This window comes from Macaca nemestrina, chromosome 15, assembly GCF_043159975.1.
Source record: "Macaca nemestrina isolate mMacNem1 chromosome 15, mMacNem.hap1, whole genome shotgun sequence".
NCBI classification, from domain to species: domain Eukaryota; kingdom Metazoa; phylum Chordata; class Mammalia; order Primates; family Cercopithecidae; genus Macaca; species Macaca nemestrina.
Window position 1 is genome coordinate 87575944 of NC_092139.1, and position 27807 is coordinate 87603750.

A 27807-nucleotide genomic window follows, 5' to 3' on the forward strand; every position below is an offset into this window, starting at 1 on the left:
ATGTCTAGCGGGACCTTAGGCATCAGGATAAGAGGAGGGTGCCGATGATACAAGGTGGTGCTGCGCACCTGAGAAAGCAGAGGCTGTAACCTGTCTGAGGGGTGTTTCAGGAGCCTGCTCTCCCCTGGAAATTGGACCTCAGTGCCTCACCTTGTGGAGGACAAGAAGCTGTAATTATAAATTAAACTAAGATCTGTGGGTTGTTCTCCATCATCACGCAGCCCTTAGGCTATCGGTTTCCCAGAGGGGACCAGGCAAGGCCACCCTTGTGGCCCCCAGCCCAGGGAAACCAGCTTGGCATTCTTTGTAAATTTTCAAAAAAATCTTTGTGGGTACATAGTAGGTGTATATATTTACAGCTTGGCATTCTGTCCCCACCACTGCAGTGCTGTGTGGCTTTGGCAAGCTACTGAGACCTCCCATGAATCTTCCCAGAAGTTAGTGCATGTGAAGCACTCAGCGCATGTGAAGCACTCAGCACGTGCCTGGCTGCAGTGGATGCTCAGGGTCTTCAGCTGCTGTCGTTATTATAGGTTAAGAGCATAAATCACGTCGGCTTAGGCCAGTGCTTCCAGGATTTTTACTAATCACTGTGTACTGAAGATTAGCTACATTTGTGTGTCTAGCCAGGGAGTCTTTTATTGTTAAGTAACCCCCCAAAATTTCCCTAGCTTGGAAAGAATATATGTTTATTTTAGAAAAGATACAGAAACCTATAAATAGTAAAGTAAAAAGCACTTATTCCTTGACTGAGATGACATAATCATTACTAACACTTTGACAGATTTCTTCCTAGCTTTTTTATGCATATGTATTTATTACATAATTGGGATTGAATCATAGCACAGTTTTAAATCTTGCCTTTTTTTTCATTTGACATGTGCTGTGGGCTCTTTCCATGGTGACTAAATGCTTTTCAGAAAGTTGTATTTTAAATGGCTGTGTCATATCTAATTATGCAGAAGTGCCATGATTTATGTAATCATTTATGTAACCATGGTTTATTTTTCACATTTGTTTTCATTTTTTGCTGTTAAAATTATGCTGGATGAGCATCTCTATGCCTCTCTCTTCATACCTCTCATCATTTCTCTTAGATTAAGACATTCCAGGTTTACATAACACTATGTTGTATCTTGTGGTTTTTTTTTTTTAAATAAAAGAAACACATACTCTTTAATGACAACAATTCTGTTCTTTTCTAGGCTTCTAGCAGCGCAGGGAACTTGGGAGTACTCATTCCTGTAATAGCTGTGGTGAGTATTCATTAACTGAATGATGAAACTGCAGATACTGTGTGCATGCTTTGAGTCTTGCCTGGTGACGCATAGTAAATTCCTTAGAAAGGTGCAGTGTTGAGGCCCCTGTGCCTCTAGATGTGACTGCTTCAGCCATCACCAGCTCTTCCATGACAGCCCTGTAGGTGTGTCCACCGTGAGACACTCTTCACTCCCTTTCTCCATGCCCTGCCCGAACCCCCTCAACCAATTGACAAGGTCACTTGCTTTGGTTCCCTTCTGTGTGGCTCCTAGGTCCTAAATCTGACTCCACTTTCATCCTGTGTCTCATGCCCTCGTGACTGATGGTGGGCCAGCTCCCTGCTTCCATCCCTTCCTTGGATCCTTCCTGCAAGTGCAGGCCTGGAAGCCTCTTGTTGGTGCTCAGGCCTCGGAGCTGTGGCCCCAGTCTCCTCCAGGGGGCGTTGTTGGCATGGCGGGCACAGTCCCTGCCTCCTGTGCGGCACCATCATGTTGGAGAGCCTGTTTCCGTCCTGTCCTGTCCCAGCCTAGGTCTGCTTCTTCCCAGATGACTTGTAGAAGTTGTTTTTCCCTTTCTTCGTCACTGCTAGCTGCAAGTCCTAAGCCCAACACCTATGTTCCAGTATTTATTTTCATTCCATATTCTCTCCCTTCCATTTAATCGACCTTCTAGGCCATCCCTTGTGTCTGCCTTACAGTGCCTTCCCCCCTCCTCACCCCCTAGTAGTTCAAGTCTTGAGCACTTACATGTGTCCCCTTCAACTTGTACACCAGAGGGTTGGGCCTGGTGGCAGAACTGCTAGGGCAGCCTAGGGACGTGGAGGTCAGGTAGACAGGTGGCATTGCAGGCGCAGGGAGGCACTTCTCCTGGTCTCAGTGAAGTGGTTCCCCTGCTCACACCATCTGAGTGTTCATCATTATTCCCAGCCTGGGGACTTCTAGGGTGTCCAGTTTTGGCTGGCCGAGGTAGATGAAAAATAGTAACTGACTGGTCTGCATTATTTATCTTTAGTAGTAAAATGTTTTATGTCGCGTGCTATTTATTTGTTTTTATTTTTTATTATATTGTATTTTATTTTTTATTTTTGAGACAGATTCTCACTCTGTCACCCAGGCTGGAATGCAGTGGTGAGACCTCGGCTAACTGCAATCTCCACCTCCCGGGTTCAAGCAATTGTCATGCCTTAGTCTCCCGAGTAGCTGGGACTACAGGCACGCCCCACCACGCATGGCTAATTTTTGTATTTTTAGTAGAGACGGGGTTTCACCGTGTTGGCCAGGCTGATCTCAAACTCCTGGCCTCTAGTGATCCACCTGCCTTGGCCTCCCAAAGTACTGGGATTACAGGTGTGAGCTGCCGCGCCTGGCCTGCCATGGTATTTTTCGTGGACGCCCCCATTGGTTGATTTTTTTTTTTTTTTTTTTTTTTTTTGAGACAGGGTCTCACTCTGGCATCTAGATTGGAGTGCAGTGGCACAATATCAGCTCACTGCAGCCTGGACCTCTGGAGCTCAAGCAATCTTCCCACCTCAGCCTTCCAGGTAGCTGGGACTACGGGTGCACATCACCATTCTCAGCTACTTTTTCTATTTTTTTGTAGAGATGGGGTTTTCCATGTCACCCAGGCTGGTCTCAAACTTCTGAGCTCAAGTGATCTGCCCACTTCAGCCTCCCATAGTGCTGGGATTACAGGTGTGAACCACCATGCCTGGCCCCATTGGTTGATTTTTCAAAACAGAAATTTTCCCACTGTATAGTTAATGTTGACTAGTGTATGCTTGTGTGTTTAAAGTGCTGTTGTATGTGGGCCTTTTATCTGACCTGGAAGAAAAAGTAAGGGACATGAAGCCCAAGGCACTCCTTGGCAGCAGGCTCTGCAGGAGAGCAAGTTTTAGGCAGACAGGGAGGATGCTTGGGGCAACACTAAAATCAGTGAGTTCCAGGATCTTTGACCATCAGAGTTTGATGACCTGTATTCTTGTGAGCTTTCAAATATGTTGAGCAGTTGTCATTTAGAGCTTAATATATGCATAGTGGAAATCTGTCGGGCACTTTGCACTTTTGGGAAGCAGTGAGTGGTGAGGTTGGTTGAAATTACATGAATTTGAGGGTCACAGAGTTCCAAGTTGGACTCCTGGTCCTGCATGTGAGACTGTATGTGAGCCTGTGCCTCTCCAGGCTGCTGGGGTGGGTGGTACAGGCAGAACTGTTGTCTGTGGTAGCTTAGCACATGCTCACTTAAATACTCCCCTGATGTGACCTTTTACATGAGTAGAATAAGTGTATTTTTAGTGAAAGTTAATGGTTATATTATGGGGGAGGAAACAAATATTTGATTTTATTGCTCAATAAAGAGCACAGAGATCATGGGTTCTTGCATTTACTTTATGGTTACCCCTTGAACCTTCTGGAATAAACTAATTTCCGGAGGTGGTTTTTTGTTGTTGTTGTTTGTGTGTTTTTGTTTTTTGTTTGTTTGTGTTTTGTGAGACACTATCTCACTCTGTCACCCAGGCTGGAGTGCAGTGGCACGATCTTGGCTCACTGCAGCCTCCATCTCCTGGGTTCAAGCGATTATCCTACCTCAGCCTTCCACGCAGCTGGAATTACAGGTGTGCGCCACTATGCACGGCTAATTTTTGTATTTTTAGTAGAAATCGGTTTTTGCCATGTTCACCAGGCTGGTCTCAAACTCCTGGTTTCCAGTGATCCACCCGCCTCAGCCTCCCAAAGGGCTGGGATTACAGGTGTGAGCCACCATGCCTGGCCTACTTATTTTACTTTTTAAAAGAAAGATATACTCTATTTTGGACCTTTGATGGCACAGTATCTCAGATTACTCTGTTGAATGGAAGTACCAGTGGATTTGGGGCAGGAAGCCTGGGTTTTGGCCCCAATGCAGCTTTTCTCAGTGACTTTGAGGGAGTTGCTAGGAAGCTGGGTCGTACAATCTCTGAGGCTCCTTCCTGGCTAGGTTTGGTGATCTTTGCACTGCAACTTTGTGAATAATATTTCTTCAGAGATGTCATTGATTAAATTACTTCAGTTGTTATTTAGCTTGTTAAATGTTTTGAATGGTATCTAATGCTTAGAGACCTAGTTGTTCCACAGTCATATAATAGTGATTTAATAAGATGCACCTCCTTCTGGAAAAACATTCATGTATTTTGCTGAGAGCAAGTTTACTTGTGTCACTGCTCACTTTTGTGGCCTTGGAAGGGTTACTTATTTTCTCAGTGCCTGCAAAACCAGGTGTGTGTGGATTAACATGTTTTAGGTCACAGAGAACCTTTTTGAAAACTGTGCACTCTCCGTGGAAATCTGTATTATTCTCAAGACTTTACACGTAACTTCAGGAAGTTAAATGGAAACAATCTACCCAAGGCTCCCCAGTTAGGAAGGCCTGGCTTACGTACTCTCTTAGATTGAGAGTAACGTTATACCCTTTCCTAGTTCTTGCTAAACACCAAACAGTGATCTAAATGCTTTCCAGGCCAGGCATGGTGGCTCACACATGTAATCCCAACACTTTGGGAGGCCAAGGGGGCAGATCACCTGAGGTCAGGAGTTCGAGACCAGCCTGTCCAACATGGTGAAACCCCATCTCTGCTAAAAATATAAAAATTAGCCAGGCGTGGTGGCGCATGCCTGTAGTCCCAGCTACTCAGGAGGCTCAGGCAGGAGAATTGCTTGAACCCAGGAGGCGGAGGTTGCAGTGAGCCAGGATTGTGCCATTGCACTCCAGCCTGGGCAACAGAGTGAGACTCTATCTCAAAAAAAAAAAAAAAAAAAAAAGAATAAATAAATAAATGCTTTCCAGACATTAATTTGATTAATCCTCACAGCAGTCCCTCAAGGTAAGTGCTGCTGGTCTCCCCATTTTACAGATGAGGATACTGAGGCACAGAACCTGCTACTAGAGTTTCATAGCTACTAGATATCAGAGCCAGGATTCCAACCAGGCAGCCTGGCTTAGAGCCTATGCTCTGAATGAATACTCTCCTGCTTTGAGTAACAGATGGGCTAATTTCTGTAAGAGGGGATCTGAGAGATTCTGAGTGGGTGTATGTGAACAAAATATATTGAGACGGGGGCTTCTGGATGCTCAAGAGTGTGGAGGACTCCACACTGGCTGTAGCAGAGATGATGCTGGGTGAGCAGAAGTGACCACTGCCTTTCTGGGTATGGGACGGACATGGCAAAGGACTAAAAGGGTTTTTTGAGATCATTACTCTTAGAAATGAGAGGAGCCAAAAGGAAGCTGCAGCAAGATGAGAAATATAGGACAAGCACCAGAAAAGAAGAGTGGTGAAGCAGATTGGAGAATGAATTGAAGGAGTGGGCCATCCGCAGCATCAGGGCTCACCAGGAGACCGAGAGGATGGCTTGGGGCAATTCACCTAGCCCCTGCACTGTCAGCTCTCAGCAGAGTAAGGAGGCAGAGCCTGGTGTGGGAAGTCAGGAAGGGAGCAGGGGAAAACAGGGCTCCCCCTGCCTAGTTGTGGATTCAGGCCTCAGGCAGATGCCTTCCCTTCTGTGAGCTGAAATTGCTGCTTCTGCTGTGAAAAGGAGGGGTAACAGTGCCAGCCCCCTAGGGATTGAGGGTAAGGAGACTCTACGAGATAACCCACAGGCACGCCTACACAGGGCAGTGATGTTCTTCCATCCCTACTCCCTTTTGCGGCTCTTCTTACTGGTGTTGGTCTCATGGGATCAGAAGCCTGCAACAGGACTCCTTGTGTGGTCCCTGGAGTCCAGCCAACCTGCACTCGAACCCAGCCCCACTACTTCGGCATCTTGGACAGGTTTCAGAACTCTTCCAACCCTTGTCTTCCTCATCTGCCAGACTGTGGGGGTTACTGTTAAGACACCTGCACATGCAGCACCTGTGACCATCAGTCGTCCCCTCACCGAAAGAGCACTGGCACTCTTGCATGCTGAGCAGCCTCTGTGGATTTCACTTGTCTTACCCAGGGATTGAAGAATCCAGAAACATATTCCTCAGGTGACACCTGCTCTGTCAAACCAGACCCACTGCAGGACCAGGTGTGAGGGACGAAAGCTGCAGCAGCCTGGCAGAGACTGTGGGAGCCCTGGGGCTTGTGTGCTGCTTAGCGCCCCGCAGTTCTGGGGTACCACACAGGCCTCCCCAGGACCCAGCACACACCTGTCCTGTCCTGTCCTGAGAACATGCCCTGCCGTGGCACATGGTGGTGCTCAAGTGACTTCCTGTCAGCTTTTATCATTCCTGAGGTTGTCCAGGAATTTGGATTTGGCTTTTGATATTTGAGCTTCAAAAAATAGAGAATTGTAACAGATGCACAGTAAATGTGGCTACATTTATTTATCTCTAGTATGGGAGACATGGCACACACTGTCCTCCAGGTCACAGGGAGGCAACAGCAGGAGGGACTGATGGCATTCAGCATGGATTTGAAAGGTCAGGCTTTGAGAAAATTAAGCCCTAACATTAGCCCAGGGCACCCCTCGTATGTCTTGAGGTGGCTTCTTCCCTGGACATCAAGAATGGTGCTAGTTGTATACCCTCCTTGGGAGAGGTAAGGAATTAGTCACACCACTAATTTCTGTGCTTGATGTTCAGATGAGGGGCTTGTTGGAGAAAGGCTTGAGTGACACAACCAGGTGTGCAAGGATGGGGTCACTGGAGCAGGAGGTGCTTAGGACGCACTGCTCAGGTTTGCTGAAGGGGGGAGGTGAGACCCTCTAGGTAACAGCAGACACACCACAGTTACAGTGACTTCTGTGAGCTTATAGCATGGGCTATTGTGCAGAATTGATTCCAACAAGCCTCTCTTCTTGGTCGTTTCTAAGCTCCTCTCATATGGGCCTCGAATTCAGATTAGTAGCGTAAACTACAAAAGTGATGCCAGAACATCTCTGTTCTCATTGTTGGAATGGAAGCAAAATGAGGGTGCCCCCAAGACACTTCAGACACCCAGACCTCCACTTCTAGGACCTGCTGGGGTTGGCCACTCTTCCCATGAAGAGCAGACAGCTGGTGCGGTGCTCATAGATGAGGAAAAGAAAGGGGCGATCGACAGTGAAGCGGACTTGGGTGGACAGCGGCATGAACCCCACCGTGGTCACAGCGGTGGCTTGGGTCCCTTCCTCGTTCACTGTGATCGTGCCTTGGTGCTTGAACTGTTTAGAAAGGAAAGTTATCAGATTCTAGAGATCAGCACACAGAGGGCTAGAGTGCCCAGCACAATCGCGTATCATTCAGGGAAAGAATCCAAAGACAACATGTAAGGTGGAAATCACAGCTGGTCAGAGTCACCCTTGAAAATATCTGTCACCACCTGTCAAGGGCAGCCATTGCACTTAGAGGCCGGGTGGTGTAACTCTAGGGTCATGTTCCCTCTTGGCAGTGCCTGTGGTCTGAGGGTCGTAGGGGCTGGTGCAGGACAGCCACCCCAGCTCCAGCTCCCCACACTGCTGCGTACTTCCCCGGGACAGGGAACTGGGTCTGCTGCACTGTTTGGACTGAGCGCCTGATTGGTTTAAGTATGTGTGTAGTGTGGTGTTTAATGGCTGTTTCATGATTTGGCTGGGGGTAGCTATTTTCCAGACCGGAGCACATGTCTTCCCTGTCTCTGGTGTCAGCAGGAGTGGGGCTCACCCCACGGCTGCTCTTGGGACCTCCCTGCCCACCAAGTGTCTGCCAGGTGCCGTGCTTTCCAGCTGGCATCCACGAAACCAGGCTTCTGTGTACCCCAGCCAGGCCGAAGAGCAGAATCAGCACCCCAAGCTAGGACATCAGATTGGGGAGTGGGTAGGAAGGGCAAGTGGAGGTGAGGCTGTGCTGAGGCAGACCCTCGGGACGGGGCAGGCGGTTGGACAAGGGAGTGGTTACCAGGTCGATGGCGATCCTTTGGTCTGAGATGCCTGCCATGTTGCCATTTTTGTCAAACAGTGTCGTGATCCCCATCGACTTCAGGGACTCCACTAGATTGTAGTTCTTCTCCAGCTTGAATTTCGGCAGAAGCACTTCTCGAGTTCTAGACAGAAAAGGAAAGGGGGGCCCAATTTTATTGAACCACAAGTTACAAAAGAATCATGATTTTCCCTTTAAAGGGCCACGGGTTACATTTATCACAGAATTGATATAGCACTTATTAAAATTTATATTCCGGGACTGTCAGTTGAGGATTTTAGGAAACGTATTCCATTGTAATTCCACTACTGAAAACTGAGACTTGTTTTCTGTTGCATGGTTATTTCCTTGAGACTGTGTGGTTTGTTTCCTATCTTCAAGGTTAGCAGCAGAACTTTTCCTGGTTTGTGGTTTAAAAAGGCATCTAAAATAATTCTCTGGTTTGGTTCCCCAATTTTAGGCATTTGGTTTTTTTGTTTGTTTGTTTGTTAATTAAGGAGTCGAATATCTGGTAGTGTACTTTTAAAAAGAACCTTTCCCGTGTATACTAGACAATGCTGAGCATTCTCAGTCTTTGCCTCAACTTACTCAGTCCCTAAGGGGGTGGATAGCACCAGTAGTGCCTGTGGAGTCAGTCTGGCACTTTGCAGGGGATAAAGAGATTTAAGCTGCAATCCCAGCTGGATGGGCAGGAAGGCTTGATCTTCTTCACTCTTGTACCTAGCTCATACCTGGCACCAAGTAGGATCTCAATTAAGTCAAATGAGGCCAGGCACGGCGGCTCACGCCTGTTAATCCCAGCACTTTGGAAGGCCAAGGCAGGAGGACTGCTTGAGGCCAGGAGTTCAAGACCAGCCTGGGCAACACAGCGAGACCTCATCTCTACAAAAAAAAAAAAAAAAAATTAATTAGCTGGGCATGAAGGTGCACGCCTGTAGTCTTAACTATTTAACTATCCAGGAGGCTGAGGTGAGAGGATCACTTAAGTTCAGGAGGTTGAGGCTGCATGAGCCATGATGATGCCACTGTACTCTAGCCTGAGTGACAGAACAAGACCCTGTCTCAAAAAAAAAAAAAAAAAAAAAAAAAAAATGCAGTCCCTTTCTCAAGAGCTGCTGGCTGCAGGGAGGAATGGAGGGAGGCAGCTACAGAAGGGATGTTGTTAAGGAAAAATTCATAGAGCATGATGACTGGCTGCCCAGGCAAATACCTTCCTCTAAGAGCCCACTTTTCTCAGTTTGGTTGCATATGTTTGTATTCTTGTCCTATAAGGAGGCTCAAACCAGAATCACTTCTTCATATGGCCCTAGCCAGTATCCAGTAAAACAGAAATAAGACCTCTCCATTCTTTCTGCCATGACCTCATAATAATCTCAATAAGTACTTAACACCTGCAGTTTTAACTACAGAGTAATGAATAATAATACAGGAAATCATAAATGATGTATCCTCAGTACACTAAGAGGACCTTGGAATTTCCTGGGCAGGGAAGAGTTGAGCCACTCTTTTTTGAGTGCCTCCTAGGTTCCAAGTACTGGGAGGGGTGCTCAGCATTGCTGATTCTGTTATTTTCTCACAGCAACCCCGGGAAGTAATGGAATTATCCCCATTTTAGGAATGATGAAACTGGGACTCAAAGCCACAAAGCAAGTACATAGCAGAGCTGGGATTGTTTCCAAGCTGTCTCTAAGTCACCTGCCCCTAACTCCTGAAACTGGCCCCTGGAGGGCAGATATGTCCTTTATGAATGCTCTCTAATCATCTCTCATCTCAAGCAACAAATTGGAGCTGAATTAATAGAGTGGCCCTGCATGGAAATTCTTGGGTACTTGTACATAATTCTCCCTTTTTAAAAAAATGATCAATTTTCCAGTATTCCGAGACACCCCCAGCATCTGGGAGATCAAAAGAACAAACACACAGCATGAAGTACCTGTTTGTCATGCTTTTTTGCCATCTCTCTACCACCTGGGGTGTCAGTTGTGCTTCGAGGGTCTTCATCCCAGACAACTTGTGTGGGACCACAATTAGCATGCTGATGCCCCCCACGTATTCCAGCTGGAGGACGTCGCAGTCCAGCTCCCGGTCATTTGCTGCGAGGAAGTTTCCCTTGGTCTGCATCATGGAAACCTTGACCACCTCTCGCTCATTCAGCCGGAAGTTGTGGTTGTGTGTCATTTCCACTGGGAATTTATTCACCCAGGATCCTGTAGAGGCCACAGGAAGAGGCTGTTATGAGAAGATTCCTTTAGGGAAAATCGGCTCACCCTTGAGAGTGAATCTGATTCCCCAGGAGGCCTCATTCAGATAGCCCATAGAGCCGACCCCACAGGCTCTTGATTCCTGAGGTCTGGTTTGGGCTGAAATTTGCACTTCTAACAAGAGAAGTTAATAAGAGGTTACCTGGACTGAATGGTTTCTGGATTATAATGGGTCTGATATGAACTAATTGTTTGACCACGGTAAGACACCTAACTTGCTGCGCTTCCATTTCTTCATCTGTCAGATCTGTCAAATGAGTAACTTTGGGTTCTTGTCAGCTTTTATTATTATTGTTGTTGTTGTTGTTGTTGTTGTTATTATTATTATTATTATTTTGTTTTTGGGACCAGGTCTCGCTGTGTCATGCAGGCTGGAGTGCAGTGATGCCGTCATAGCTCACTGCAGCCTCACACTCCTAGGCTCAAGGTATCCTCCCTCCCCAGTAGCTTGTACTACAAGCATGTGCCATGCCTGGCTATTTTTTCTGTCTTTTTTTTTTTTTTTTTTTTTTTTGTAGATGGGGTCTTGCTATGTTACCTAGGCTGGTCTCAAACCCTTGGCCTCAAGCAATCCTCCTGCTTCAGCCTCCCAAAGCACTGGGATTATAGGCGTGAGCCACCCTGCCAGCCTCAGCTCTGTCTTGATGGCCTTCATCCCTCACACTGTGATTCTGTAGTGACTAACAAGACATTGGGTGATGCCATGTGTTGCCCTTAGGATCACCACTGTAGATATGGGGACAGTGCTGTGTATCCAGGTATAAGCCCATGTCTATTTTAGTTCTAAGATGTGAGTAACTAATAGTGATGGGTGACTAGTAGTTGAGAACTGGCCATGTGCCGGGCATTCTTCTCAGCACCTTTCTTGTATTATCTCATTTCTGCTCCTAGCGACATGCAAGTTGTGTGCTTTTTGTTATCCCCATTTTACATATGAGGAAACAGGCACAAAGAAGTGAAGTAACTTGTTCAAGGTTTCTAGCTGGTGGCTAGAGCAGCCAGGATGAAATGAGCAGGAGGTGTCTTGGAGGTTGAAGTACCAGACAGCTCCTGCCTGCCTGTGAGTGAAGCTCAATTCCCTTCTCCCTGAGTCTGCCTCACCCAGGGTTTCTCAACCTCAACATTTTTGACGTTTGGGCCAGATAATAGTTGGTGGTGATGCAGGCTGCCCTGTGCATGGTAGGGTGTTTAGCAACATCCCCAGCCTCCCCCTTCTAGATACCAGTAATGCTTACCCCAACCCCCCAGGTTGTGACAACCACAAGTGTCTTCAGACCTTGGGGACACAGTTGCCCTGTTGGGAATCACGGCCCTTTCCAGTTTGGATGGAGCTGTCCCACGTCTCCTGGGATTCTTTCCTTCTGACTTCCTCCTGAGAGCGTACCTCTGTTTATTGTGCTTTACAAAGTGATTACCACATTCAAAATTAGAACAAAATTAGTAATGGAGATGATTTCATATGAAATTAACTGAAATTAAAATTACAGTTCTAGACACTCTTCCCTTTTGAGAAGCATCCTTGAATGATTGGGTAATCCTAGCATTTGATCCCTTGTGATTCCCAGCATTGAGTGACTATTCTCATATGATGGGGAAAGGAAGCAGAAGCGCTTGCGTGTGTGTTTACACTGTGGTGTGACACGGGTTACTGTGTTTAGGAGATTGTCAACTGACCATGCCTGGTCATTTCTCTACCTCCATACAGGCAGAGATGGTTCGCTGCTGTACTTCTCTGCCTGTCCCTGAACCCTCAGCCAGGGCTAATGCGGAGGCTCTTTGGTGTACTTGGGGGAGCCAACAGACCAGTAGGATGGAGGACTTTGATGCTACCAAAAAGGCTTCTGCCAGCTTGTTCTAAAGTCAGTCCTAAACATTGGTTATTTGCTAGTAGAAGTAAAATAAATGTCACTAACAATATCATATATGTTTATCATATTGTACTAGTATTGTGATCTACAGTTTCATTCCCTCAAATTCACTGAGCTCTTGCCATGTGCCACTCTGTTGCATCACCATCTCTTATGGTTCTTCCCTTGGCCCTGTCAGAGTAGGTGTTATCTCTCTGATAAAGATAAGGAAACTGAGTCATAGAGATGTTGAATGACTTGTCTGAGGTCACACAAACGAGAAGTGGTGAAACCAGGGCTTAGGCTCTTGTTTGCTCAATTCCAAAACTTATACTAATAACCAGTAATGAAAAGGATATGTGTGTTCATCGTATACATGTGGTCTCTGTGTGTGTGTCTGCCACAAGCCTGTTAAAACTCAGCCTTTGATTCCACCCACAGGAGGCCAGCATTGTGCCTTGCCTTGGGGCGGAAATCTGGGTGTTAGAGTGGCCCTGCTTGGTCTATCCAGCAGAATGCCTGCCTTGTAGAGCTGCAGGGACCTCAACCAAAGCACAGAGCAGGTGTGTTGACAGATCAGGAGGGGCTCTGGCCCCCTTTCCGTGAACAGAACAGGAGCCGGGCGGGGTCTCCTTCCTTCGCCTGGGCTGCTATAAAACCACAGGGGCTAACTAGCAGAAAGCACTGGCCTCCAAGTCTTCAGGGACTGCCCTTTGCGGGTACCTGGTAGTCCTTGGTGGCAAAGAGAGGTGGTTATGTGTCACCGCAATTAGTCCTGAAGCCAAACCATTCCTCGTGTCTCCCCTTCTGCACTCTCAGCTTAGATAGTAAAGTAGAGGTTGCCTCTGGTCTGGTCCAGGTGAAGGTATTTGAAAAGAGAGGTTTGGATTTCAGAAATCCATGCTCATTTATTCCTAGGATTCCAGAGGTCCTGTGGGTGTGGGGTGACCTCCTTAAAAAGTGCCCTTGTGAGGCCGGGCGCAGTGGCTCACACCTATAATCCCAGCGCTTTGGGAGGCCGTGGCAGGTGGATCACGAGGTCAGGAGATCGAGACCATGCTGGCTGACATGGTGAAACCCTGTCTCTACTAAAAGTACAAAAATTAGCTGGGCGTGGTGGCAGAGGCCTGTAGTCCCAGCTACTCGGGAGGCTGAGGCAGGAGAAGGGCATGAACCCTGGAGGCCCCAGAGTTTGCAGTGAGCCGAGATCGCACCACTGCACTCCAGCCCATGCGACAGAGCGAGACTCCATCTCAAAAAAAAAAAAAAAAAAAAAAAAAAGCCCTTGTGCTCAGCCCAGAACAGTTGCTGGGGAAATAGTAATTTATTTCTCCATCCCATCTGCCCAGTAGTTCAAAAGTATCCTGAAAAGCACTTGTAGATGTCAATGTCAGCTGTTCAAGCTGAATAGTTCACAGGTGCATTTCTTTAGCCTTTTGTCTGTATTTCTGCTTATTGATGATTGGGAAAGGAAAAGAGAAAACTCAAATCTAGGCTGGCCATATGCTAAAACAGTTTTGGTATTATTTCTTCCAATTTAGCAGATTGCTAGTGATGGCCTACCTGGGTTCAGCTTTGGCTCTGCCCCTTAATAACTGGATGCCCTTGGATCATCGTTTTACTTCCCTTTTTTTTTTTTTTTTTTTTTTTTTTTGAGATGGAGTCTCTCTCTTTCTCTCGTCTAGGCAATGGCACAGTCCACAGTCTCGGCTCACTGCAATCTCTGCCTTCCAGGTTCAAGTGATTCTTCTGCGTCAGCCTCCCAAGTATCTGGGAATACAGGTACCCACCACCATGCCCGGGTAATTTTTGTATTTTTAGTGGAGAGGGGGTTTCACCATGTTGGTCAGGCTGATCTCGAACTCCTGACCTCAAGTGATCTGCCCACCTTGGCCTCCCAAAGTGCAGGGATTACAGGCGTGAGCCACCGTGCCTGGCCCATCCTTTTACTTCATGCTTTGGTGGCTTCCTCCGTAAAATGGGGATGCTAATAACAGTGGTGACCTCACAAGTCTCTGTTAAAGCACAGAGTTAGGGCTCAGTAAGTGTCAGATGCTACTGTCAACTTCAGCTCGGCCTTCCCTGTCCCTGTTCCAGAGTCAATCTTGTGTTTTGTTTTCCTGGATAAATTATAGCTACCATATGTGGGCATTCAATCTACCCACATACAAAAAGAGTAAGTTGTGGGTTTGCTCTGAGAACTGTAAAGGTGCTTCTTACCTTTGAAGTAGATGCAGTTGAGAATCATCATCTGGGTAGCAGGGTCTATATTCTCCAGAGCATCTTTTATGAGGCCCTTGGTGAGCTTCATGATGTGGTTGTTGGTTTTTGATATGAATTCAGGGTCTGAGAAGTCAGCTACCTGGGCCTCAGCAAAGTAATACTCTCTTACTTTAGTTTTGAAGTCAGGCAGGATTGGAAACTGCTTCTGTATATAAAGGTCATTGACTGACCGCAGTGTGTACCCAAAATTCCTCCTGAAGAGGCGATGAGTCAGCTTACGGAAGAGATTATGAATGGTCGTGATTTCATACTTGCTGCTGGCATTAACAAAGTCTTTAAAATGCAAAATTGAGTGCACTTGTTCATGGGTCTCTCCCTTCAGACCTAAGGAAATCATACCCATCGCAGTAGAAATGCCAACAGGTGCTATGAAGATGTTATCAAAAGTGTTGACCTGGTCTTTCAGCACTCGGTAGAGGTTGAAAGCGAACTTGGCGTTGAGGATGTTAAGGCGCTGGATCCGGCTCTTGCCGTGAAAAAGCTGGAGGATGTTCCCAGCACTTGCATCAGAGTCTGTCGGGGAAACTGACAGACTGTCGATGATGTCGATGTAGTCGTCGTCTTCACTGAGTATCTTCTCCAGGTCCAGATAGTCATCGTCCTCCTCCCCCTCTGGAATCCAGTCGTTGGTGACGGTGTTTTCCTTGTGGAAGTCGACAGGGAGAAGAGGCATGCTCAGGTTTTTGTTATTTAACTGCTCCCACTGGGGATCTGCAGACTGAGCAGTTTCCCCTCCTTTCTCAAGCTGATCCAGCGGGCCTTTGCTGCCACCCCACACAGATGTTATGATGAGGAAAATGAGAAGTGGGTGGAACGAGTGTTTCATTTTGGCAGAGCTAAAGCTGGGAGGGAAAACAAAACACAGTGAAAGGCGGCCTGGCTGATCCACACGCCGCTGCAGCATCCACATGGCAGGTTCCCTGTGGCTTTGACCCAGGAGGAGGCCCTCACAGCGTTAGTTCTTAACTGTTTTAGGATCATGGACTTTTAAGAGAATCTGATGTAGATAAACAGACACCCAACCTTTGATGTGGGACTCATAAACCTCACTGAAGGATCCATGGGCCCCTTGATGAAAATCCCTTATTTAAAGGTTTGCAAAACTAACCTAGAATCCTGGGAGTTCAGGCATCCCGGAGAGGAGTTTCTTTTTCTCCAGACACCTTGTCCACCACCTCCAGATAGTGTTTAGGTACCAGAGACAAAGTTCCCACCAGGGGCTCATGGACCAGTCAGGGCTCAGATGGGACAGACGTGCAGTAAAGCAAAGACTCTGAAAATAATGCTGCCAGAGCAGAAGGGGGATACGGAAAGGGGTGTGCTCTACCCTGTGTGGTAGGAGTGGAGGTGCCCAGAGAGTCAGGGAAACTTCACCAAGAGCTGGGTTTGAGTGGGCGCCCAGGGCTGGTGACTGGAGAGCACCCAGCAGGGATGTGCTTTAGAGGGACTCACCATGCCTGTGTGACTCACACTATTCCACCTTTACAGTGGAGATGCTGTTGAAAAATGTCCATGGGCCAGGCTTTCTGAAAACAAATACTCTAAAGATACTTGAAATTTGTGTAATCTTTGGGGTTGTTTAATATGTTGTGTTTTTTTATTTTGTTGTATTTGGCTTTTTTTGTTGTTATTTTTTGAAATGGAGTCTCGCTCTGTCACCCAGGCTGGAGTGCAGTAGCGTGATCTCAGCTTACTGCAACTTCGGCCTCCTGGACTCAAGCAATTCTCATGCCTCAGCCTCCTGAGTAGCTGGGACTACAGGGGCCCACCACCACACATGGTTAATTTTTGTATTTTGTTTAGTAGAGTTTTGCCATGTTGACCAGGCTGGTCTCAAACTCCTGACCTCAGGTGATCCACCCACCTCAGCCTCCCAAAGTGCTGCGATTAGGCATAAACCACCACACCTGACCTGGGGTTGTTTAATTTGCGTAAGATTTGGAGCTTGTCTAGTGCCGGGACCCCCTCAGGGTGTAGTGAGATGATATGGTGGCAGCCCCAGAGGTGATATCACTTGCTGCAGGTATACTTTTTTCTCCTTTGTATCTCTTAGACAATGGCTCCCACTGCTGTCAGGAGCAACTAAATCTTCTGTGTTCCTGCTTCTAACACAGGGTTAGAAACGAGATAAAGTCTGTGTGAGGGTGATGTCAGCAAGCTCTTACTCAAGACCTGAGGGGCACTGCTTTTATTTAAGTAAACAAGATAAGCTTTTAGCACAGAGGCATTATGGTAATCCTGCTCTCCTCCCTGACTGGTTCAGAGGAGGATCTGACTTGGCCTATCAAATCTGTTTTAGCTGCCAAATCGTTTGTCTTTCTCTTGCTTACTTCCTGGTTGTTAACTGCATTCTGGGTAGATGAGCTTTGATGCTTCCATATTTTGCCAGGACAGTGGCCATAGGTATTTTATAATGCTGACTCAGACAGGTAATACATGGTCCCAACTTCTAATCACCCCAGAAAGAACTGCCAGCCAGGTGCTGTGGCTTATGCCTATAATCCCAACACTTTGGGAGGCCAAGGCAGGATGATCACTTGAGCCCAGGAGCTCGAGACCAGCGTGAGCAATATAGCAAGACCTCGTCTCCATGAAAAATTAAATAATTAGGCCAGGCGCAGTGGCTCACGCCTGTAATCCCAGCACTTTGGGAGGCAGAGGCAGGCAGATCACCTGAGGGTCGGGAGTTCGAGACCAGCCTGGCCAACATGGATAAACCCTGTCTCTACTAAAAAATATAAAAACATTAGCCAGGCGTGGTGGCGCATGCCTGTAATCCTAGCTACTCAGGAGGCTGAGACAGGAGAACCGCTTGAACTTGGGAGGCAGAGGTTGCAGTGAGCCGAGATTGTACCATTGCACTCCAGCCTGGGCAAAAAGAGCGAAACTCCATCTCAAAAAAAAAGAAAAGAAAAGAAAGGAAAAATTAAATAATTAGCCTGGTGTGATGGCACACGCCTGTGGTCCCATCTACTTCGGAGGCTGAGGTAGGAGGATCACTTGAGCCTGGGAGGTCAAGGCTGCATTGAACTATGATCATGCCACTGCACTCCAACCTGGGGGATAGAGTTGAGTCCTTATCTCAAAAAAACAAAACAAAACACTGCCTTTTGTTAAGCTTATTTTGTGTCTGTGACCATTTCCTATTAGGTAGGTATTTGAGGGCCAGAATATCTGCTGCCAGTTGAGGCCAGGTAAGAGTTACTGGCTGCTCTTGTTAAGCAAATATTTGAACTCATTAGGCCTGAAGATGGGGTAACTGTTTGGATACTCTGCTTGAAATGCTGTCAGTGTGGTTGATGTTGATAATGGCCTCTGTTGGATGCCTGACACGCTGTATAAGGCACTTTGTGTAACTCAGCTTCATCCTGCCAGCATTTTACATATCAGGAGACTGAGCCTTTCATCACTGTCTCGAATAAGTGGCAGTGGCTAGATTCGAACCAAGTTGGTTGAGCCTCTAGCCCACATCAAGCACTCTGCCTTGTTCACCCTGGAGTACCAGAATGCTTCCAGACTCCCTGGCCGTGCCGAGCAGCTTCCTAGCTGTTTCCCCAGTGTCCGTCCCCTTCCTTGGGTCTTCCCTTTATAATACTGTTGAAATAGTAAACTCAAAGTTTGTTTTAGTCACAACTGAGAAAGACTTTTGAATTGCACATTTTGGAGCAGGAAAGTCACATTGTTTCTGACTGAAAATGCCTGTTGCCTTTTCCAGGTCCCCATCTCAGCACCTGCCTGAGGCTGCAGTGCCACTAGTTTACACACAGGAAAACAGTTTCTAGAAACGATTTCTTTTTATTTTGAGATGACGGGGTCTCACTCAGTCACCCAGGCTGGGGCACAGTGGCACAATATTGGTTCACTGCAGCCTTTTCCTCTCAGATTCAGGAGACCCTCCCACCTCAGCCTTTCAGGTAGCTGGGACCACAGGTGTGTGGCACTATACCTAGTTAATTTTTTGTATTTTTGATAGAGATGGGGTTTTACCATGTTGCCCAGACAGGTCTCAAACTCCTGAGCTCAGGCAGTTTGCATGCCTCGGCCTCCCAAAGTGCTGGAATTACAGGCGTGAGTTACCATGCCCGGCCTCTAGAAATGATTTCTAATGTATGTAGCTGTGAATAGAACTAGGTCCAGTTTCTGAATGGAATCAGGCATCGGTATCAACAGCAACACACTTTTAAAAGTCAGGAACAAAGAAAGTAAGCAGCTGGTAGAAGGCTCCTTGCCCAGCTACACTTCAAGTGTCCTCCTCTTATCACTTCTTGGCCTTCTGGCTAAGATCAAGAAGAAGACCAGCCATAGGGGCTCACGCCTGTAATCTTAGCACCTTGGGAGGCCAAGGCAGGAGGATCGCTTGAGCCCGGCAGTTCAAGATCAGCTGGAGCAACATGGCAAGACCTCATCTCTATTTTAAAAAAGAAAGCCAGAAGAAGAAGGAACAAAGGGGGAAAAAGTTTTTATCTCAGATAAAAATAAGGTTAAAGAAGAAAACAAAAACTAACTTGAAGAAATAAACATATTCAGGAAAATGCATCTGAGGCCCGATAGAGTGGCAGAGTAAAGACATTCATGTTTTATCCCGGTATTCAGAAGTTACATTTGGAAACTTCTTATACCCTGTTCCCACATTGTCTGATGAAAAGCCAAAAATAGTTTTCATCAATCCCTTACCAGAGGAAGGAGAAAATATATCCGATATCTTTTATGGATTGAAATTAAAGATCTGAAGGTAAATATTCCTATTGTTTTGCTGTTTCGTATAACAAACATTGTAGAAGACGTTTAAAAACTCACTAGGTTGTGATTAAATCCAGATTACTATTTGAAGAGAAACTATATATTTTAAAGATAAATCATTCAAAAGTTTGTTTTTCTTTTTTTTTTTTTCCTGGGAGCTTCATATTGTACTTTCTTGCTAATTGCCAGAGCTGGGTTGGCCTTTTCAGTCACGCATCAGAGCGTAACACTCGATAAACCATCGTCCCTCCTGGCGTATGGTCTCCAGGCCCAACAGAGCAGGCAGAATGGGAGAGAAGTAACTGCCTAAAGTTTGGAAAACTTTTTGTTTTGAAATAACTTCAAACTTTCAAAAAAGTTGAAAGAATAGTGTAGTAGAACAACTCCTGTATACCCTTACCCAGATTTACCAGGTTTAAAATTTTGGAACTTTTGCCCTGTCATTGTGTGTGTGTGTGCGCGCGCGTGTGTGTGTGTACATGTGTGTACTCACATGCATGAACGTATGCATTTTTTCTTCTAGACCATTTGAGAGTAGGTCTCCTGTATCTTGTTCCTCTAACCTTTTTTTTTTTTTTTTGATGGCGTCTCACTCTGTCGTCCAGGCTGGAGTGCAGTGGCACGATCTCTGCTCACTGCAACCTCTGCCTCCTGGGTTCAAGCGATTCTCCTGCCTCAGCCTCCTGAGTAGCTGGGATTACAGGCACGCGCCACCACGCCCAGCTAATTTTTGTATTTTTAGTAGAGACTTGGCTTCACCAGGTTGGTCAGGCTGGTCTTGAACTCCTGACCTTGTGATCTGCCTGCCTCTGCCTCCCAAAGTGCTGGGATTACAGGTGTGAGCCACTGCTCCCGGTCCCTCTAACCTTTAATACTAATACTTCAGGGAAAATACGTAAAAGCAAGGATATTCTCATACATAATCACAGGACAGTTACCCAATTTGATTAATAAAAGTACAATACTTTCATCTATTCCACAGTTCCTATTCTAATTTTGTCAACTCTCCCAACAATGCAACTGACACAATTTTATAACAGGCAGATTGAAAAATGAAACCATTTCCCACTTCTAAAACGTGTAGAAAGCTTCTGAATTAGTTTGCTAGAAAAATGAACCAGTTGCCTATCTTTGAATACCATAAATAATTTATGATCAGCAGAAATATTAGAAACCCAACTTACCTCTGTGCTTCTGAGAAGTGGCGCTTCAGAGATGAAAGCAGCCAAGGTCATCAGTGGGGTTTCGATGTGAACTTTGGTGCTGGGCTGTTGCTGCGTATTTTCCAAAGTAAATATGTCCCAATCCAAACACCAGGCAACTAGCTTGGTCAGCACAAACCCCCTCAGCTGTGCCTTTGATAACTGCAGAGTGGCTTGCAGCTCCTCATCTCCAGTTCTTAGAGCTGAGATTTTGAGTATATGACGGTTACTGTGTTAGCATGCACTCAAAGCCTTGGTGCAGGAGCAGCCCTTCCTGAGGTCACCACATAAACAAGGGGCTCTTCTGGCCTTTGAGGACCAGGCTGCATTGAGGGTAGCTGAAAGTAGAGACCATGCGTCTGCCTCCAACTGTGTCTTCTCTTCTGGGATGATCACAGCATCTGCCCTCCACCTGCTCTCCAGGGTTGATGTGGCTGGCTCAGCTACTAGGCAGGTATCTCCATCCTTCCAAGAGCTTGTTCCTCAGTGAAAAGTGGAGGAGAGAGGACAAAATTAGTGGCTTACGGAATAAGGAGATCGTGGCATGGACCTTTCTCCAGTCAAGGGTTGCTGTGTTTGTTGCCAGTAGGTGCAGCCCAGTTCTCCTGTCTGTTGTGGGACAGATAGGACTATTACTGAGTAGTGCTTCCCAAACTCAGGGCCACTTAGGCATTCGTGGGGATCTGTGAGGCTGTGATACATTTTGTGATTCTGTTTTTGGGTTTTTTTTTATTTTTTGAGACAGTTTTGCGCTGCTGCCCACGCCGGAGTACAGTGGTGCGATCTCAGCTCACTGCAACCTCTGTCTCCCAAGTTCAAACGATTCTCCTGCCTCAGCCTCCCAAGTAGCTGAGATTACAGGCATGCACCACCACAACCAACTAATTTTTTGTATTTGTAGTAAAGACGGGGTTTCACCATGTTGGCCAGGCTGGTCTTGAACTTCTGGACTGAAGTGATCTGCCCGCCTCAGCCTCCCAAAGTGCTGGGATTACAGGCGTGAGCCACCACACCCGGCCCTATGTGTTTTTTGAGACAGGGTCTCACTCTGTCACCCAGGCCGGATTATAGTGGCATGATCTTAGCTCACTGCAGCCTCAACCTCTGAGCTCAAGCAATCCTCCTCACCTCAGCCCCGCAAGTAGCTGGGAATACAGGTGCATACCACCATGTGTGACTAACTTTTTGACTTTTTTGTAGAGGCAGGGTCTCACTATGTTGCCCGGGCTAGTCTTGAACTCGTGGGCTCAAGTGATCCTCCCGCCTCGGCCTTGCAAAGTGCTGGGATTACAGGCATGAGCCACTGTGCCCAGCCTTATGATAATTTGTTTTTTAATTTGTGTTTTAAATTTTATGATCTAAAAAGTTTTAAGAATATTCTGGATTGTCTGGAAGATCACAGAGACTGCTCCTCGAGAGCATGTTTGGGAGTGTCGGCACCCAGAGTCTATCTGAAGGGAGAATGTGACTCCTAGGAGAATCTGCGGGTGTGCAAGGGGCCCATGGGGGTGTCTATGCATTGCTCCGTTTGAGAAATTCCAGAGTGTAAAGGTCCATTGTGTTTAGGACACAGACCAGTGGTTGTGTTTGAGTCTGGTTTTGCATTCTAGCTTTGGTCAGAGCTGTCTTCTCAGAGCCTTCATCTGTCACACACAATACTGAGTCTTCAGCGTGGCACCATAGGCAGAGACTGCTGCCTGAGCCCACATGCCTCCTGGGGCCACCTCCCTCATTCTCTATCTTGTTCTCACACATGCCAAGCCTGGCTCCAGCACAGCCCTGGCACTTGCTATTCTTTCTGCCAAGGGCACCTTCCCTGCAGACCAGCAGGTGGCCGCTGCTGTCACTGTTCGCTCTTGGTTTCACTGAGGCATCACCAGCCACCCTGGCTGAAATTGCCCCTTGGCCTCCAGCTCTCAGTGTTCTGCTCTCTGAAATGAGGGTGACAGTTACACCTACTGCACGAGGTTGTTGTGAAGATTGAATGAGATAGTGAATGTGTGGAAAGCACGTAGAGTGGTGTCTGGCATTCAGGAAATGTTAGTCGTCATCGTTTCGTGGTGTTACATATTTATTCACAGAAATGGTCTGGGAAGGGACACAGCATTCGTTTTCATGCTATGTACTTCTTTGACCTTTTTCTATGTGTATGTGTTACTTTTGTTATTTTTAAAACCAGTACCAGCCAGGTGTGGCTCACACTTGTAATCCCAGCACTTTGAGAGGCTAAGGTGGGTGGATCACTTGAGGTAGGAGTTTAAGACCGGCCTGACCAACATGGTGAAACCCCGTCCCTACTAAAAATACAAAAATTAGCCGGATGTGGTGGCACACGCCTGTAGTCCCAGCTACTCAGGAGGCTGAGGCAGGAGAATCGCTTGAACCTGAGAGGCGAAGGTTACAGTGAGCCAAGTTCGTGCCACTGCACTCCAGCCTGGGTGACAGAGTGAGACTCTATCTAAATAAATAAATAAAGCTAGTATGTTTCCTGCCTATCTAGATTTCTGATTATGTAACCCACTATTGAAAAAATTTGATTTCAATCCCTCTTGACATTGACATTTTTCAGTCATTTTCCCATTTAGTGGTAACAGCTTGTGTATGGCTTTAGCCCCCACTGTAGAGTAGTACCTCCTGTCACACATACTCCATTGTTGTTTTGCAGTTTCAAGGCTTGTCTCATGGCTATTTTTTTCAACTTGAAAAAATTTTTTTTAGTTAGAAAAAAGTGGGGTCTCACTATGTTGGCCAAGTTGGTCTTGAACACCTGGCCTCAAGCAGTCTTCCCACCTCGGCCTCCCAAACAGCTGGGAAGACAGGTGTGAACCACCTCATCCAGCCTTGTCCATCTTTTAACATTAAATTTTAAAAATATACAGAGGGGCCAGGCACAGTGGCTCATGCCTGTCATCCCAGCACTTTGGCAGGCTGAGGCAGGAGGATCACTAAAGTTTGGAAAACTTTTTATTTTGAAATAACTTCAAACTTTCAAAAAAGTTGAAAAAAGAGTGTAGTAGAACAACTCCTATATACCCTTACCCAGATTTACCAGGTTTAAAATTTTAGAACCTTTGCCCTGTTGTGTGTGTGTGTGTGTGTGTGTGTGTGTGTGTGTGTTTGTACACGTGACCAGCTTGGGCAATATAGCAAAACCCATCTCTCTCTCTTTTTTTTTTTTTTGAGACAGAGTTTTTGCTCTGTTGCCCAGGCTGGAGTGCAGTGGCTCAATCTCAGCTTGCTGCAACCTCTGCCTCCTGGGTTCAAGTGATTCTCCTGCCTCAGCCTCCCAAGTAGCTGGGATTACAGGCGCCTGCCACCATGCCTGGCTAATTTTTGTATTTTTAGTAGAGACAGGGTTTTACCATGTTGCCCAGGCTGGTCTTGAACTCCTGGCCTCAGATGATCTGCCTGCCTTGGCCTCCCAAAGTGCTAGGATTACAGGCATGAGCCACTGCGCCCAGCTAGCAAAACCCATCTCAAAAAAAAAAAAAAAAAAAAAAAAAACATTAACTGGGCTATGATGCTACACACCTGTAGTCCCAACTGCTCAGGAGTCTGAGGCAGAAGGATCACTTGAGCATGTACAGTGAGCTATGATTGTACCCCTGTACTCCAGCCTGGTCGACAGAGTGAGACCCTGTCTCTAAAAAAAGTACATATACGTACACAGAGAAATCGGAATAATTGAATACTAAATATCCATACACCCACAACCTAGGTAGAATAGTTAATATTTTGCCATGTCCACTTAATTCTATGTGTTGGGGGCTATTTTCCTGGAGTGTTTGAAGGTGAGAAGACATCACTCACTTCTGCCCTGGGCACTAGCACCAGTGTTTTTCTTCTATGGAAGGGTCTCTGCCCTGTGCTGTGCTACCTCACTCCTGGGAAGATCACAGGCCTCACATATATCACATGTCTAGTCCAACTCAGATTACTCCATGACTTCAAACTTGTATTTTATGGCTTTTTTATTTTTATCTGGTCAGGGTTTCATGCATTGCATTTGGCTGTTATATCTCTTTAGAATCCTTTATCTATTTCAGTCTTTCCACTTCTCCCCTGACCAACCTTCCTTCCTTCCTTCCTTCCTTCCTTCCTTCCTTCCTTCCTTCCTTCCTTCCTTCCTTCCTTCCCTCCCTCCCTCCCTCCCTCCCTCCCTCTCTCCTTCCCTCCTTCCCTCCTTCCCTCCTTCCCTCCTTCCTTCCTTCCGTCCTTCCTTCCTTCCTTCCTTCCTTCCTTCCTTCCTTCCTTCCTTCCTTCCTTCCTTCCTTCCTTCCCTCCCTCCCTCCCTCCCTCCCTCCCTCCTTCCGTCCTTCCGTCCGTCCTTCCTTCCTTCCTTCCTTCCTTCCTTCCTTCCTTCCTTCCTTCCTTCCTTCCTTCCTTCCTTCCTTCCGTCCTTCTTTCGTCTTACAAAGTCTCACTCTGTCACCCAGACTGCAGTGCAGTGGCGCTGTCTTGGCTCACTGCAACCTCAGCCTCCTGGTTTCAAGCTGTTCTCCTGCTTCAGCCTCCCGAGTACCTGGGACCACAGGCGCGTGCCACCACACCCGGCTAAATTTTTCTATTTTTAGTAGAGATGGATTTTACCATGTTAGCCAGGCTGATCTCAATCTCCTGACCTCGTGATCTGCCTGTCTCAGCTTCCCAAAGTGCTGGGATTACAGGTGTGAGCCACCACGCCTGGCCTGACCTTGATACTCTTTAGGAGCGAGCAGGTCTCCTTTCTGGAGACTAGAGCAGTCTCAGCCAAGACAGTGGCCAGCAGGCCCGGAGAAGTCAGAGAGCAGGGAGAACCTACAGGGCCATTTTCAAGCCGGAGTCCTCAGGAGGGAGCCAAGAAGTTCACAGGGTCAGGAGTAGGATCCCAAATCAAAGATAGAGTCCACTTTCTCTTTTCTGTACCAAAACCACTTTGAGCTTCCCAGCCACGTGGAGCTGCTGTTCTCATTGAGCATTCTAGAAGCTTGACCCTTTCCATAACCACCAAAGTCTAGTTCTCTTTAGAAAGTACCAGAACCTCTTAGCCACATAGGCCTTGAATTCTGCAGCCTGGAAACCCCTTCATATCTCCACCATCGCTTATCCAGGGAGGCTGATCACTTCAGAGCCAGTGAGTCCCACAGTTGCGTATTCTTACTCTCACTGTCCTTGGCCGCTAGCTGAACTGGAAGCCCTTTGTCAACTGTCCTTTTGTGGCCACATCGTGTGCGGCTCTAGATTTCCTGCCCTCTGTCGTGTCCGTCTACTGCTACCCTCCACACAGCCGTGGAGGAGCTGAGCTCCCCACCTCCTCAGCACCTATCCAGAGCCCACCCTGCACCCCCAGGTCTTGGCCCACTCTTCCCAAGGACACAGTGCCCTGGTGACTCTCAAGCAGAGGTGTGGAACCTTCTTCCATACAGGTTGCCAAGCCCTTGACCAGCACCTGCACCCTCCCTTTGATTGTAAAAGGAACAAGTTCATGAAAGAGCTCCAGGAAGTAACAGACATTAAAGAAGAAGAGTGAAATCCCTAGCAACCCAGAAATAATCTTAATATGTGGCTACTTTTTCCCATCTTTGTTCTATGCATATATGTTTAGATTTTTAAAAATCTATATCATATTATTTATACATTTTGCTTTTTTTTCACTTGACATATTGTGATTTCTACATGTGTCACCAAATAGTCTTCGAAAATATGATTCTTGGCTGAGCACAGTGGCTCCTGCCTGTAATCCCAATGCTTGGGGAGGCCAATGCGGGAGGATCTCTTGAACCTAGGAGTTTAATACCAGCCTGGGCAACGTAGTGAGAGCCTTTCTCTACAAAAAAATGTAAAAAATCAGTAAAGTGTCTGTTTGCATGAAAAAAGAAATAATAATAATTAAGCCGGGCATTGGCTGCTACCCCATCTGGGAATTGAGTAAGTAGCACCTCTACCTGGCCGCTGCACTGTCTGGGAAGTGAGGAGCACCTTTGCCCAGCTGCTGTGCAACCCTCCAAGTGTGAATTGGCAGCCTTGTGTGTGATCTTTCTCCCCTCCCCAAGTTTGCATTTTCAACATTAAAGTTTACTTTTACATTAAAAGTTTAGAATTGGAAAAATAATAATAATAATAATTAGGCCGGGCGCGGTGGCTCACACCTGTAATCCCAGGACTTCAGGAGGTCGAGATGGGCAGATCACTTGAGGTCAGGAGTTTGAGACCAGCCTGGCCAACATGGTGAAACCCTGTCTCTACTAAAAATACAAAAATTAGCTGAGCATAGTGGTGCACACCCATAGTCCCAGCTACTCGGGAGGCTGAGGCAGGAGAATTGCTTTAACCTGGGAGGCAAAGGTTGCAGTGAGCCAAGATTGTGCCTCAGCACTGCAGCCTGGGTGACAGAGCAAAACTCCATCTCAAAAAGAATAAATAAAATAATAATTAGCTGGACATGGTGGAGCACACCTGTCCTCCCTGCTACTGGGAAGGCTGAGGTGGGAGGATCACTTGAGCCTGGGAGATCGAGGTCAATGCTGCAGTGATTGTGATTGTGCCACTGCACTCCAGCCTGGGTAACAGAGTGAGACCCTGTCTCAAAAATAATTAATTATACTTTTTTTTTCCTGAGATGGAGTCTCGCTCTGTCGCCCAGGCTGGAGTGCAGTGGCGCCATATTGGCTCACTGCAAACTCCACCTCCCGGGTTCACGCCATTCTCCTGCCTCAGCCTCTGGGTAGCTGGGACTATAGGCACCCGCCACCACGCCTGGCTAATTTTTTTTGTATTTTTGTAGTAGAGACGAGGTTTCACCATGTTAGCCAGGATGGTCTCAATCTCCTGACTTCGTGATCCGCCCACTTCAGCCTCCCAAGGTGCTGGGATTACAGGCATGAGCCACCGCGCCTGGCCAATTTATTATACTGTTAATATACTGTTACTTATTTAAATGCCCCTTTCAGGTGGACATTTAGTGTGTTTCTATTTATTTTGCTGTTACAACATTTTTGTTCCTAAATCAGCTTTTTAAAATTTTTTGGATAGATTTCTCAGGGATGGGATGTTGGGTGAAATATGTGTGGCGATATTGAGAATTTCTGATGCATATTACCGAATTGTTTTCAAAGCAGTGTTGTCACAGTTTACAGTCCTGCCTGCTGTGTGTGATATGTCACAGCCCATCCCATTGTGCCCTCCTTGCCTCAAGAGATGATGTCTTCATCTCCCCCACCTCTCCGTCCCTGGCCCAGTGCCTGACCCATACTGGGTGCTTATAAGTGTTTGGGGGTAGCAAAGCCCCCGCTTACCACAGACTCAACATCACTGATGGGAGCTCAGCGTCCACTGAAGGGT

General features: G+C 46.8%; 2 protein-coding genes across 3 annotated transcripts in view; one reads left to right on the forward strand and one right to left on the reverse strand.

The window, feature by feature from the left end:
* LOC105480668 (phosphatidylinositol 4-kinase alpha) overlaps window positions 1–27807 on the forward strand; it is a 146876-nt gene that overhangs the window by 59762 nt on the left and 59307 nt on the right. For both annotated transcript variants that reach the window (XM_071080046.1, XM_071080047.1), the window contains exon 19: window positions 1206–1256. In XM_071080046.1, coding sequence (XP_070936147.1) covers window positions 1206–1256 — 51 coding nt within the window. The remainder of the gene's footprint in view (window positions 1–1205; window positions 1257–27807) is intronic.
* On the reverse strand, window positions 6580–20570 carry LOC105480667 (serpin family D member 1). The gene is made up of 5 exons (XM_011739758.2): window positions 20470–20570; window positions 14483–15387; window positions 10088–10361; window positions 8134–8278; window positions 6580–7421 (listed from the first exon to the last, which is right to left on the reverse strand). Exons 2-5 carry the CDS (start codon window positions 15369–15371, stop codon window positions 7230–7232), a joined length of 1500 nt encoding a protein of 499 aa, XP_011738060.1. The 5' UTR covers window positions 15372–15387; window positions 20470–20570; the 3' UTR covers window positions 6580–7229.

Coding starts and splice junctions, on each gene's coding strand:
- LOC105480667 (XM_011739758.2), bottom strand. CDS start 15,371: ATGAAACACTCGTTCCACCCACTTCTCATTTTCCTCATCATAACATCT. Junction 10,362..14,482: donor CAACTGCATCTACTTCAAAG/GTAAGAAGCACC, acceptor TGGCCTCTACAG/GATCCTGGGTGAATAAATTC. Junction 7,422..8,133: donor AAAGGATCGCCATCGACCTG/GTAACCACTCCC, acceptor CTTTCTAAACAG/TTCAAGCACCAAGGCACGAT.